Here is a 15,255-nt window from a genome sequence, read left to right on the forward strand (position 1 = left end):
ACCAACTAACTAACCGATAGTCTTGTATTATATCTATATCACTAAATTAATTCAATTTTCTTAATAAAATATAGCAATTTATGTGAGCAAAATTATTTTCTTTTCTGGTGCATATGAAAATCGATTTGGCTTTAGAGTGTACAAAGAGAATCAAATACCTGTGAAATTTAATCACTAAAGTGTCTCGTTGGGTATTATGCAACGTACACATTAATTCAATGTCTTTTGATATTTAAGGGCATACCAGAAATAAATTGAACATCCATACTCCATTCCATGAAGTAAATTTTCATGGAATTGATTAAAATTTTGAGACTCACAATTCAAAAGATAAATGCTATAAATGTGTGAATTCAAATGCATCACAAAAACCTTATGCGAACAAAATATATGGAAATAAATAAGATTCAATTTATTTATTCCTTATCTAAAGCAAAGGAGAAGAAAATCAGTGTCTAATGTAAGATTTTTTATCACACAATTTTAGCAAATAATTAAATATAGCAATAGAATTAATCACAATCATAAAACGCTTATCTTTTTGAATTTGTATCAATGGATTGAAACGAAAAATCGAAATCAATCTTTATTTCATCCTTCATTTTCAAAAGCATGCAAGTGGAAATATTTTTGTACACCATTAAAAATTTAAAATCAGTCTTTGTGATGGTAGAAAGAGATTTTGAATGGACAATTAGAATGGGAAAGAAAGAGAAACACCAAAAAAGTTTAAAGCAAAATTAAAGAAACTAATATTAAATTGTTTATGTACATATTTATAACTTAATTAATTTGTTTTTTTGGTAGTAAAGGTTCATGCCGACTGACTATGCTCTGACTTCTTCAGTGTATGATTCCTCAAACCTCCTTTCACAAGACCAAAAAAATAATAATATTAATTTTTCTAATTAAAACATTAAGTAATTTAAAAGAAAAAAAGTCTATAAATGATGGAAAATGATGGAATTAGGAAAGAAACATGATGATGATGAAAAATATAATGTAAGAATTAAAAAAAAAAGAGAGAATAAAATACATACATTGAAAAATAAAGAAATATATTAATAAAAAAACTGTCTACATATGAACAGCTCAACACCCTTTCACACTCCAATAAAATGACCTGCTCTTGTCTTTCCTTTCAATGGCCTTTTTCGGCTCTCTCTATCGCCTCCCATAGATGTAGAGATTATTCCTTTCTTCTTCTTCTTCTCTTTCTTTCTCAACAATCTCTCCTCCTTCTTCCTTAATACTCTTCTATTCTCCTATATAGTCTCACTTTGAAAGAGCAAAAAAAATAAAACCGTATAGCAAGGAAGAAAAAAAAATAAAAGAAAAAATATGGTGATGAAGTTACCTTATCTGAGCTCTTCTTTGTTCTTGGTTTTGACTTTGCTTTCTGTTGTTGTTTCTGGGTCTGAAAAGAGGCTTCCAATTCTGTCATTTGATGAAGGGTATTCTCAGTTGTTTGGAGATGATAATCTAGTTATCCATAGAGATGGTAAAGCTGTTCACTTGTCTTTGAACGAGAGAACAGGTTTGTTTTCGTTTTACTGGTTTTTTGGGTGTTTTCTTTTTGGGTTTTCTTTCTTTTATTGTTTTAGTAAAAGGAAAGAATTTTTTTGCTTTGGTGGTGGTGTGAAAAACAGGGTCTGGATTTGTGTCACAAGACCTTTACTTGCATGGTTACTTCAGTGCATCAATAAAGTTACCTGCTGATTATACTGCTGGAGTTGTGGTTGCATTCTATGTGAGTTTCTTTGTTCTAGCTTCTGCTTCAAGATTAATATTTTTTTATTTTATTTATCTAACTATTAATTTTATTTGAGGCTTAACAAATAGTTTTCTTAGAGGCTTAATTCATGGTTGCTGTTAACAAATAGTTTCTTTAAAAAACTATTTCTTTGTTTTTATTTTTAGTATGATACTAATCCATTGCTTTTAGCTTAAAATTCTGATCAAACTATTAGAACTCAGATGAGTTTGCCACTGTTTTCTTCACTTCAAATTCATGGTTCAAGTTGGAGTTTGATAGTGTCTCGAAGACTGCATTTCGAGTTTTATCTCTTTTGTTCAGGAACCTGATCAAAATCCTGATGGATATGACGATGAAGTTGACACAGTTTTCTCATTATTTTTGCTGTCAAAAGCTTTATAAAAAAAATTACAGGTTGATTAAAATAATTTCAGATAGTTTTTCCTCTAATTTCAATTTCTAGCTCATTTTCAAACATTATTTTCTTATAAAGGTTTTTATTTTTAAGGATATAACTCCTGAAAATAAATAAAAAGAATCGCCTGTTTTAAAGATTTTGTTTTTGGGATAACAGATGTCAAATGGTGATATATTTGAGAAGAACCATGATGAAATAGATTTTGAGTTCTTGGGTAACATTAGAGGCAAAGATTGGAGGATTCAGACCAATGTTTATGGCAATGGAAGCACCAGTGTTGGCAGAGAAGAAAGATACAATCTTTGGTTTGATCCTGCTGATGATTTCCATCAGTACACGATTCTCTGGACCGATTCTAATATCATGTAAGCATCAAAATCTATTCCCCATCTCTCCTATAATTTGTTGCCCCCTCGCTTTCCTTTTTCCTCTATTGGTTAAATATTTAAGTTTTCTTCTCTGCTTCAATCTCAACATTTTTAACTGATGAATTTCATATGATTAAGTATGGAACTTGCTTTTTTGCAGAGTGTGATGTGGTGGTTTATTTGTAATGTAGGGTGGGGTTTCTTAGTTTGGGAGGTCTGTATATTGTACAGTGTGTGCTCTGGTTTTGCTTATAATGGTATCCCCTGTTTCAACCAACCAATTTTTCTTCTATTACCATAACTAAATTGTTCTATCTCGGTCTGCTTGCTTGGAAAGCGGTGACACTGTAGGAGATTAGGCTAGATTGCAGTTCAGGATTCTATTAACTGATAATCCATATTTTAACATCAACATCTATGGCGATGTTTATAATTTGGTGGTGTAGAGCTGGTGGTTGTCCTGTTCTTGTTTTTGTTTTACTGATTATGTTTCTTATACTTGTTATTTTCTTTGTAGATTCTATGTAGACAATATCCCCATCAGGGAGGTTAAGAGAACAGCTGCTATGGGTGGAGACTTCCCTTCTAAGCCAATGTCTTTGTATGCTACAATATGGGATGGGTCTGATTGGGCTACTAATGGTGGCAAATATAGAGTCAATTACAAATATGCTCCTTATGTTGCCAAATTCTCTGACCTGATCCTTCATGGCTGCACGGTTGATCCGATTGAATTTTCATCAAAGAGGTGTGATAGCACCCAAAGTTTGGAAGAGCTCTCTACTACTATCACACCATCACAAAGAAGCAAGATGGATAGCTTTAGGAGGAAGCACATGACATACTCCTATTGCTATGACCAAACCAGATACAAGGTTCCTCCTTCTGAGTGTGTGCTCAATTCCCAGGAAGCAGAAAGGCTTAAAAAGTTTGATCCGGTTACGTTTGGAGGAGGCAGGCGCCACCACGGGAAACGACACCACCGCAGCCGAGCAAGCCGGTCTCAGACTGATTCCATCTAAATAAAGAGACCTTACCTAGAATTGTTTTGTGGTTACATGTGGGCATTATTTTCCTCTCCTTTCCATTCAGTTTGATTAGTTGGTGGTCAGTTTTGTGCATAGAGAGGGGGAGAGAGCATAGATATTTATTGAGGGTGATAGAGATCTTATATGTTTCATGATGTGGGTATGTGTATAGGTCATACCTTGTAGGTTCCCAGTTCATTTTTATCATTGATGTTGTCTTTCTGGTTTTTACAGATTGAAATTTGGTGATGATTTTCTGTACTTTCTACACACCCTCATGGGTTCAATAAATATTTTATTGTATATGGACTTTATACTTTTATTTAGTTGTGCGTCCCATTTATTCTCTTTTTTTAACTGCACTTTTTTTAATTTAACAAATATATAAACCTCATCCAAGCATTTTCTTTCTTATTTTTTTGTTTTTATTAATTTTATTTTATCTCTTTGGTGGTTCAAAGAAACATCTGTAACACCCAAAATTGTTGTATTTAATGTCCAAAGTTTGGGGCTATCTGTATGTTTGTTTGTATGTATATATATATATTTAAAGTCAGACTTGTCATGTTCAGAGCACATTTTGTCAATGGGTAGTTGGAATCCAAGGTCAGTTAGACGTGACAAGTGGGGGAGGGTAACTCTTGCACGTTGGACCTTCTGTTTTAGGGTGAAAATGTGATTCTGGGGCTGAAATCATGCAATGGATCATCATCATCATCATGGTTTCAAACTTTGAGGCTTTGAAGATGAAAAAGGCAGTTGAGGGTCTTAGTCTCATAGTCACAGGGCCAGCAATTTAGGGTTGTTGGGAGTTTATTTAATGTTTTGATTTTCATATTTTCACTCAATAGTCATAGGGAAAAACAAATTATTTCTCTCTTTACAATCAGGGCTAGGTAAAGATAAATAAAAACAGAACTTTTCACCATAAATAGCCTGCCTCTTTGTTCATTTGAAAATTGTAGCCTCAAGGATTGTGTGATGCAAGTAAAGTGGGGAGACGGCTAGGAGCCTGAGATACAAGAATTGTTTCTTGTGAGTGAGGGAATTGTAGTGTGAAGCAACTAGCACGTTTACAGGCTCCATTGTTAGGCAGGCTTCAAGCTTCATCATCACTTTTACAACTGGACAGTATTTGCTTGGTCAAAGTGTCATTTAAAGGTTTTCTTTCAACTTAAATTTTTGTAGACAAAATGCTAATTAATGCATTCAGGGTTATCACTTTTAACAAGATGACAATTAAGCATTATAGAAAAAGAGTTTAGTGTAAGTAAGAAGATTGGTTAAGGCAAAGACAAAGTGTGATGGGTTTAGTGGAATCTTTTGTCTAATCCCAGACTTTGTAACATTCAATTATAAGACAACACATAAGCTGTTTTGTCTATTTGAGATTGGCTACTTTGTTGGAAATTAAAAGATAAAAGAGAAAAAAAAAAGGGTTCATAATCAAAGTGACACAACATTGATGCTAAGAAATTCTCCAGAAAGTAAGCCAGGCTGCTTTTCTAGCAAACTCTATCATTTTTTTCTTTTTATTGTTTTGTCTTTTGGCAAATGTCAATAGAATCTATGGTTTGGTCTTGGTAGCCTGTGAAATTCCACACTTGCCTTGGTAGAAATCATTATTTAAAGTAACTTTTAACATATTATTATGATTAATTAATTTAAACTTTCTTATTATATGTATAAAAATATTATTATTTTATAAATTAACAGTAATTTTTTTAAATTCTATAAATAAATTTATTTGATATTCATATTAATCTATTGACTCTGAAATTTATCCAAATTTAAAAAAGATTATGTTAATTATAAAATTCTTTCTATGGTAGACATTTTTAACATTTTCCTAATTTTTTTTTTCTATTTAAAGCTTTGGTAGTACAAGGAACTTTAGATTTTATGTTTTGGCTCTTCAATTCAATGAAAGGATGCTTTGGGTAGTCTTCCACTAAAAAGGAAATGATAATGTGAAGGATGAGAAGGGGTCGACATTGGAGATCATCACTACCCCTTCAGTTTAATTTTCTTAGTTTTGCAATTCCAGTTCAAAATTGGCTGTCAAATGATGTGGAATAGAGGAGCAACTTGATTCAGAACTTTTCTAAGTGAGAAATATATAGAAATGATTCTAATGTTTTAGACCACATAATTCATAGTTATCCATGAGCACTCACATAAATCATGTGCAAACCCAATGGAAAGCTACATCTCACAAATCTTTTACAGCTCTTTGATTGATACAGATGCATAATTTCTGTTACCTGACTGCTACCCTTTTCTGCATTTGATCACAGCTCAGCCCCAATGAAAGAAAAGAGTTTAAATTGTTATTAGTTTTAGTTGATTTTTTTCATGTATATATACTATATCCAAAGATTAGCTTTTAGAGAGACCCAAGTGCAATATAATTTTAATACCTGCTATTCAAAAACTTTCTTTGAAGGTGAAGGCTAAATTTGGTCTTATCCAGAGGTGTCATATGAAATAGATAATGAACCCCTGCCTCTCACTAATCCTTGTAAACTACATGTTTGCAAGAAATAACATAGTAATGAGTCTTGCACAAAATCATGTCTTCATCTATAATTATATGATCATTAAGACAATGCCATGGTGGCCGATGTACAAGATTTTTCTTTCTTTTTTTCCTTTTTGGTGTGGTGAAACAGACAGTTAATAAGAAACATAAAGGAAATTCCAATAAAATAAATATCCCTAAGATGCTTTCCACCTAGAAGAGGTAGATGCCTTCAGAAAAGTTTTAGCCAGAAGAAAAGGAACAACAAGGAAAGGATATGAGGCTATCCATCAGCTATTATATTGCCTACGCTGATATGTGACATCTACGACTGATGTACATCCATGCAGAAGAAGACCTCTAATTCTGGGATTCAGCTGCCTCCTTTTTCTCCATCAGTTTGATGAAATTGCGAACAATAGTCTTGCCTTCAGATGTTATGATGCTCTCTGGATGGAACTGAACGCCCTACAGTTTTCAATCAATTTGGTCATGAAAGTAAAGTTAATTTGGTGAGCCTAAACTTGAAACAAAAGTAAAAGGAGAAGAACTATATCTAACCAACATAGCTCAAAAAATGGGTTAAATAAATGATTCTGAAGACAAGGTAAGTGTCAAATAAGCATAACAATCATGGAAGTCAAAAGGCATTCTAAAGCCTCTGCATATGGTGTTTTTGGGGTCCTTTCTTTTCCTCTACTTTCTTCTGTAATAATTGCAGAGAAAAAAATGACAAAAAGCACTTATTAACACACACACAGACACCCATCATCTAAAACAACAATCTTTAGGAGCTCCTTAGAATTTGTTCTGATGGCAGCTTTAGAATCTTTTCTCTAACAAACTGGTAAGCATGGAATCAGATTATAGTAGGTGTGCAAAATTCAGCAAGTCATAGGAGCTATCTACAAGCATTACTGTCATTTAATGCTGAATTGACTGCAAAACTTTCATGGTTTTAAAATGCAATAAAAGTGACACAAGGAGAGCACAAACAACCAGCATTGCCCTTTTGTGATGCTTATAAAGGTATCCTATCCAAGGAGCCAATTGGAGTGCATGTGTTTTGACCCCAGCAAAAAGAATCAAATTGACACCTAAAGGTAATTTGGAAATACCATACGATACAACATCTTAGAAGAAGTGTAACTAATTTAAGTAATGAAATCAGGTCAAGCACAGCAAACATACTCCCACCAGCAAATCTTAGAAGAAGTGTAACTAATTTAAGTAAAGAAATCAGTTCCAGCACAGCAAACATACTCCCACCAGCAAATCAGTTAGTAACTAATTTGATGGTAGTCTATCTTCTCATTCAACAAATCATTGTAGTCATTAAGATGTTACAAGTAAAAGAGATGGCAATCTTACCTGTAGATGCTTATATATTTTGTGCCGAGCAGCCATTATCAGTCCATCTTCTGTCCATGCGGTAACCTCAAGCTCTTCCCCAGGAAAACTTTCCTTTTCAATCACGAGGCTGTGATATCGGCCAGCGTTGAAAGGGCTGAAATAGGCACAATGATAGTAAGAACTACTGATAACATGAGACGTAATGAATGAAAATAAATTGGAAATTCTTTAACTTAATACGTAACTTAATTGATGCTTCACAAATGTCTAGCAATATAAACACAAGAATAGCAGCATAAAAGGAAAATGAGGTTTTGATTTGACCAAGTGTGTGCAACAGTGATGCATTACTCCACAAGGGTGGTGGGAGGTGCAGAGAGAGAGATTGGTATTATTTTCCCAATATCAGCATTGCATATTGCTTAACAGCCACAATATACACAGACATTATTTGGAATTTATGCAACCAGCCTTCTTTGTCCTCAGCTTTAATTGACCCCCAACCTCAACAACCGGTCTCACAGCTACACCTAGGCCTCAAAGCGACACAATGATTTTTGTAACACAAACATAATTTTAGTAATCAATTAATGCTCTTCTCTTCTTCACCATTCTCACATTCCTTTTGCTAATATATATTTTAATAAAATAAGCCTTTTTTTATACTACTCTAATTATTGCATTAGCCACAACAAATGTAAAAAATTATTAGCTAGCTATTTATTTAACTATGTGATTGTGTAACATACTTTGTATTGCATGAACATCACAGCTAACATGCTATATAGAGTTCTATGGACTTTCAGACCCTTAAACAGCAATATACTAATACCAGAGATTTATTACATTAATAAAAAAGGGTTAGTAGGTGTAAAATGCTTTGTCAAAAACTCAAGAACGTTTTCCTGTCAAGAGGCATCAGAAGAAATAGTGGAATTTGAAATTTTAAAGTTAAAACCAGAATATTATCCAGGGCTTTTACTTGTCCAGACTATCCTTCATATCAAACTCTTCAGTATAATACTGCCCTTCCTCCTCTTTTCTCTTCCTTTCCCTTTGAGATAAGACTTTTGACACATCAACCCAACAATTGAGAGTAAAATGTGATTGTAATTAGAGCTCAAGTGGCTGTGGGATGAAAATGAAAGGAGATAGGGTAAATGGAAGAAAGTTTGACTGCATCTAATTTAAAGGTACAGTCGAAATGAGTTTGATAGGAAAAGGGTGCTGCTAAGGATCTCTATATTTGAAAGGAAAAAAGAAAGCTCAAGAAACAATCTCTATAAAAACAAATTTGAATGAATTGGTAATTGGAATACAGAAAGCAAGTAATTTAAGCACACTTTAAGAATTTTAAAAGGAGAATCATGTCAAACTAATTGGACTACACAAGCAAGAATTTAAGCACACTTTACATACTTTGGCAATCCAGTGAACAACCCATCTTCCCCCTTCTCATCATAATAAACAAGAGAACTTTTGCCATGCATAACACCATATGGAGAACGCACTATCTTTCCTGCATTTCGCAATGAAGTCAAATAGATTGTATTAAAATCCCACAAGCAACCAGCTCAGCTTCCATGATATAAGGACACAAGTATAAATTGTTCTCCCATCTACCTCTCTTTGAATAAATGTTGAGATAATCTAGAAAATGATGAAATTAATATGAATAACAGTTACTTAAGGTATCCTAGAAAACTAACCTCCAAAAGCCTCGCCAATGCACTGCAAACCCATGCAAACACCAAACAAAGGTACAGTAGGTCCAAGCTCCAAAACTGTTTGCAAAGATATTCCAGAATCTTGGGGTATGCCTATACAAAGGATACAAAGTGTATAAAATGCTTAAACATGATAAATTCCTATGCCTCATTTATGTATAGTTTATAAGAAATAGCAAACTCTAACCTGGACCAGGGGAGATAAGCACTCCCCTAGGGTTTTTCCTACAAAAATAACAAGAAATGTTGTCATTTATCGCATCAAATACTTATAGATAATATGCTAACACATAATCATTAATTGCCCGGGTGACCATCATGTTACAGAAGTGGATTGATAACGGATATTGCAATAGGCAAAAGGTAATTCTTACCTTTTCAGCTCTGCTACAGCTAACTCATCATTTCGATAAACCTCAAAGTAACATCCAAGCTCTCCCATATACTACAAAATTAAAGGCAAATTCTGAGGATATTCTTTTCTTAGTCAAGAATACAACTTCGTAAAGACTAGAAGATCAATAAAACAAAAAAGTTCAGAATGTAGAAGAAGAATACGACATTTCAAGTGCCAAAATTCTTAGGTAAACTCTTATCACTCCTTTCATAAGGCAACAATAAAAAATATACCATATCTGCTTAAAAGGAGAAAGATGAGCCAGGTAGGGATGATTCCCTATACTGGATGCCAAATGTCACTCGGTTTCAGTGCTAATTCTTGTCAGAAAAAAAAAATCACTTTTGATTGCTATGCTGCTAATGTCTCACCAATTAATCAGTGGTGCCGCAAATATAAAAAATTGTTGCATGCTATTGACTTTCATCAATCAAGACCATCAAACTGGGTGACCTCCATTATCAATGATACCAAATTGGACTCACCAGTTACCACACCATAGGGATATTCAGCAGAAACACTATTGACATATCAGATTCTTGATCATAACATGTTTCTTACCAATAACCTCGAACCAAATATGCTTTCATTTTACAATCGCAGCCATAATAAAGTCACAACAGTTTTATTAAGTAAAATCATTATGATGAAGCACCTCCATCGAATGCAAATCCTTCCCTCGTCAGAGAACAAACTAGAATTATACCACAAAACAATAAACTCACACTATATACATACATATATACATACATACAAACATACATACATATGTATCTTCTCTGATTTGTTATAAAAGGAAAAAAATCTACACAGTACAATTTGTTCTACTATACTGGTTTTAATTGGGTTTCTTAATTTTAATTAATATTTCAAGTCTTCCCTAACAATCAAAATATATTCTCTCACATAAATTTATAATAAATTGCACATAAACCTGCCAACAAGTAATTCTGTTCTCTATTGTTTATATAGAGATTTATAAACAATCAAACAGCATTCCACAATCAAGACCTCAAGCAGAACATAATCCAGAGAAGGCAAAAGATTGGACAAAGAAAAAGGCACAAAATTTTGAACATGCAATCAATACCTGGCAAAGATTGTAAGTGAAACTATCGTAATTGTCAATGACGATAATAGGATTCCTTTTGTTTTTCTTATTCTCCAAAAGTGAAGCGCTTGAGTCCGATACAGCCGATGACAATGACGCTTTTCCAACAATCCCAGTTCTCTTTTTGGCCACAAATCCAATCCCTGCAAAACAAAACAATAAAAAAATGAACCTTCTTTTCATGCTCTGTACAGAAAAAAGGCAAAAAAATCTCAAAGAAGGATGGAGAGAAAAGAACGACTTGATGGAGGAGAGAGCCTGGATAGGCGAGACAGAGATGGGTTTTGAAGGGTTTTAGCAGATAGTGAAGGTTTTGGTTGAACCAGAGATGAACGCATTATAACAGTAGCATCCATTTTCTTCTGAAGAGAAAAACAAAGCAGAGAAGGCGTTTTCAGGCTTCACGATTCTGAAAGGTTGCTCAGTTTCAGAGAAGATTCCACTCTGAAAGTTTTCTGGTTCCCTTCAACGTCACAGTACGATGCTCTTTATAGAGGAGTCATCACTCAAGTCTTAAAATGGTATTGTTTGAAAAAGGGCATGGGCAGCATTGCAAGTGACAATTTTTGGAGTCAAAAGTATTTAAATAGCCTTTGTATCTATGCATTTTATTAATTTAATACTCGTATTTAAAACCGAAATAATTTAATTTTTTAAATTTAAAAATTAGATGTTATAAATTTGATGATGCAGTAGTACCACATCAACTCATATCATAATGTAAAATTAGATGTGGTTTAGCTGAGAAATTAAATTGTTTAAATTCTCAAATTTAAAAAATTAATTTTTTTTATTTTAAATATGAAAATTAAATTAATAAAAATGCATAAATGTAGAAACTATTTGAATACTTTAACCTTTTTTTGGGTAAAAATGATTCTCCTTAGTGATTCGATCCCTATTAAGAAATATGAATGAGAATTCAATGGAGCTTTGGTGAAGAATTGGTACTGATTTGGGAATTGTGAGAGAATGGCGTTTTGTTCCCATTCATTGGCTTGTTAAAAGTTATGATGAAATTTACATATGATTTATTCAAAGTTATGAAATTTGGTTTGGTGAAATTTATGTTAAAATTTTAGGTAACTTTTACGAAATCAAGTTCGGGGATCAAAACTCCTTGATTATGGTACTAATACTTGTTATAATATTTTAAACTTCGATTAATAGTCATCTATCTTTATTGGCTATGGAAATTTGTTAAAAATTAAATTATTATTTTAAAAATATTTTGTCTTAATCTTTAATATGCATATGTTTACATTTTTTTATAACTTTAATTATACAAAGTAATTTATATATATATAATGAGTCATTTAATTGACATATTTACACTCTTTTGTTCTATATCAAAAGTTCAAAGAAAAATATTTTGACTCAAGTGTTTTTAATTTTTTTTATAAATAATATGATAATAAATTACAATTTTCAAAAAATAAGGTAATATATTAAAAAATGGGTGAATCAGATCTTCCTTAGCTCTTTCAATTCCTATGAGGAAATCCGAATGAGATTTAATTGGGGGTTTGGTGGAGAATTGTTACTGATTTTGGATTTGTGGAGCTTCCAATTTTAGAGTTTTGGTTCCATGCATTTGGTATAGTGTTTATCATGAAACTTAGGTATGATTTAGTGACAACTATAAAATTTGGTTTGGTGAAACTTATGTCAAGATTTTACTTAATTTTTATCAAATCAAAATTGTGGATCAAAACACACTCTTTATACAACTAATATGTGTTATAATATCTTAAAATCCGATTAATGGTTATCCATTAATTACTCTCTAATTATGGTCGTAATTCTTGTTATAACATCTATGATGGTTATCTATTGTTATTGGTTACGAAAATATGTTAAAAATGGGTGATATGGTTACCTTTTAAAGTTAGTGAAATTACTATTTTAAGAAACATTTTGTCTTAATTAATGTCAATTTGCCCGAACACGCACGCACACACACATATATAATAATTAAAGTGTAATGCATTTTGTGAATAATATATTTTATACTCCTTTCATTCTATATTAAAAGTTTAAAGAAAAATTTTTTGACTTCAATGTTTTGAATATTTTAAAAAAATATAAATTAATAAATTGTATTTTTTAAAATATAAAGTAAAATATTAAAAATTAGGATAAATTCCACCTTTAGTTGTTGTAATTTCAATTTTCCCCACATGACACTCTTTGATTTCTTAACCATAATGAGGGATTAGGTAAATTACTGTATTTGTACTTAACCATAATGACAGATTAGGCTCCTCTCTAATATTTTATATTTATTATTTTGTAACACATTTATCATCATCATTCATATTTATGAAAATCATTCATAAGCAATAGTCAAAAGCACTCTCACTCTTATAAACTGAAAGTCCAATCAATTTATTGAAAACTCAAGAATGTCTCTCAGAAATTTAAAAATGGCAGACCCACAATATCGTGCTCGGAGGAAATATGTATGTTAGAATTATTATAATTAGATTTCATAACCCTAAAATTCAAAAAGATAAAACCAAATCAAAAGAAGATATTTAATTTGATATTATTATATATGATTTAAGGTTTCAATTTAAAAAATTAAAATCATTAATAAACATATTACGTACACGCAATCTTATTTGAATCCGTTTTTGACATTTTTATTGTTAATGTTTTTTAATGTACTTATTTGATTTTATTCAACTCACTATGCATACTAATTAGTTGAGCCCTTTTTCATGCTATGTTGTTGTTTTCTTGATTATTTGATTGAACATAATGACTCTCTAGGTTTTAAAATAAATGACATATTTATTAGGGCTCCATGTCTAAATGATTGCAAATCATGTTTTTCCTTTTTTATGTCAATTTTTTTAAGTTTATTGTTTTGTATAATTTATTAATTTATTATTGGTATATTTTCAAAATGAAAGGTTATATCACATAATGTGATTATCGAATTGTTGGTAATTTTTCTCAAAGGTTATATCTCTTGATAAAGTGACATTTAGAAAAATACTTCTAAATCTTGAAAAACACCATTACTCAAAAGTTATTATATAAAAAGTTATCTTTTCATGTTGTGATTCAAATTGATGTCTAATGGTATGAAAAGTTATTTTTTCAAAAGGTAACTATTGAAAAATTACCTCTATCTAAAGGTTATATCTTATAATATGTAAAAGAGTGTTTCAGACAAAAATGTGCTTTCATGAAAGGGTTCTATCCTTAAAGAAGAGATATTTGCAAGTGTATATAAGTAGTGTGTCTGATGATCTAATTTTGGAAGTGCAAAACGAATTTTGGTGTTACTTCATTGTATCTAGGCTTAAAATTTTAGCCAAGTTTCATGCGGTGCTATTGTCTCGTTTTCGTAAGACTGAGCAAGCTTAAATAATGTTTATTGACGATCGGCGCATAAACGTAAAATGAATAAATATGAAAAAAGAGATTCGAGAGAATAAATAAGTATTATTGCTCCAATGAGAGAAAAACAAAATACTTAAGATCTAAGTAAAAAGTAAATTACTTGATTCGACAAACTTGATTTGATTACCTTATAATGACTCCTAAGTGTGCTATTTATAATAACTTACTTGACCTAAACTTGGTGTGTAAGTAAAAGTAAATATGGAAGTATCTAACCTAGACTTCTTTAGAGTACAAGAAAAGTAAAGTCTTAAAACTATACCTCCTTGATGAGCAAGTAATCAACAATGAAGACTTTATTTTTAGAAAGTATTTTAGTTGCCTTAGAATACTTTGTTTGGCTACCAAGGCAACACCTGATGGCACATAGATTGGCTCGGCAATCCATATGGGCTGGACTAGTCACAGATCTGTGGATCGTGATAGTATCTCTAAGGTTCGCGTAATTTTTTTTTTTTGCATACGAGTGGTGAGAGCAAAAAGAAGTATTAAAGATAGTTATTTAATATAGTTAATTTTGCTAGTTCCCTTTGAATTCCAAAAACCCATTTGCACCAATATTTATTTTATCTAATTTTATCCTAAAAATTTTACTGCATGATCTTTGGTTTACTCTTTTGTTACTTCATTCACAATGATCTTATGATCCTTCAGTTTATCGTAAATTATCTTTCAATCTTTTTTAAGACAAGCATGGCAAATATAATTGAACAATAAACAAATAGAATTTATCTTTGATAAATTTTTTTTTAAGTAGGAAGAACAACTAAGTTGAATTACGAATCACCTCAATTGGTCATTAAATTGTTTAAGACAAAGCTATAAAAATCATTTATCAATGTGTTATGATACATAAGGAATTAAAACTTGACACTCTTCTTAACCGTAGTGCAAATCACAAATAAAAATATGAAAGAACAACTAGATTGGAAACAAGCAAAAAAGAGCTTGTTTGTTATGACAGTTATCTGCCTAATCCACCATGCTTCAAAAGCTTCAACCAAGCACATATAATGATCAAAGAAGTTGAAATAGGGAAAATAAAGTTTAGTAACAAGTCACATTAGTCCTAGTATCCTATCATGCTTTAACACTTCTTGGCTAAGCAGGACACAAGTATGTGAGTTGAAGGTGCTTGCTTTGCCTGAGCAAATTGCACTGC

The 15,255-nt window shown here is 31.8% G+C and overlaps 2 protein-coding genes across 2 annotated transcripts; one reads left to right on the forward strand and one right to left on the reverse strand.

Annotated features, from left to right (window-relative positions):
- Positions 1 to 1,114: 1,114 nt before the first annotated feature.
- On the forward strand, positions 1,115 to 3,896 carry LOC110423505 (putative xyloglucan endotransglucosylase/hydrolase protein 28). The gene is made up of 4 exons (XM_021437722.1): positions 1,115 to 1,537; positions 1,650 to 1,750; positions 2,331 to 2,539; positions 3,060 to 3,896. Exons 1-4 carry the CDS (start codon positions 1,342 to 1,344, stop codon positions 3,562 to 3,564), a joined length of 1,011 nt encoding a protein of 336 aa, XP_021293397.1. The 5' UTR covers positions 1,115 to 1,341; the 3' UTR covers positions 3,565 to 3,896.
- A 2,217-nt stretch (positions 3,897 to 6,113) lies between these two features.
- Positions 6,114 to 11,223, reverse strand: LOC110423244 (anthranilate synthase beta subunit 1, chloroplastic-like). Its single transcript, XM_021437406.2, has 8 exons — positions 10,921 to 11,223; positions 10,659 to 10,822; positions 9,546 to 9,616; positions 9,359 to 9,396; positions 9,154 to 9,264; positions 8,864 to 8,963; positions 7,463 to 7,598; positions 6,114 to 6,559 (listed from the first exon to the last, which is right to left on the reverse strand). The coding sequence occupies exons 1-8, from the start codon at positions 11,033 to 11,035 to the stop codon at positions 6,452 to 6,454; spliced, it is 843 nt and encodes a 280-aa protein (XP_021293081.1). The 5' UTR covers positions 11,036 to 11,223; the 3' UTR covers positions 6,114 to 6,451.
- Positions 11,224 to 15,255: the final 4,032 nt, after the last annotated feature.

The sequence above is a fragment of the Theobroma umbraticum genome, unplaced genomic scaffold (assembly GCF_002168275.2).
Source record: "Theobroma umbraticum cultivar Fairchild unplaced genomic scaffold, ASM216827v3 scaffold_20.0, whole genome shotgun sequence".
Classification (NCBI taxonomy): domain Eukaryota; kingdom Viridiplantae; phylum Streptophyta; class Magnoliopsida; order Malvales; family Malvaceae; genus Theobroma; species Theobroma umbraticum.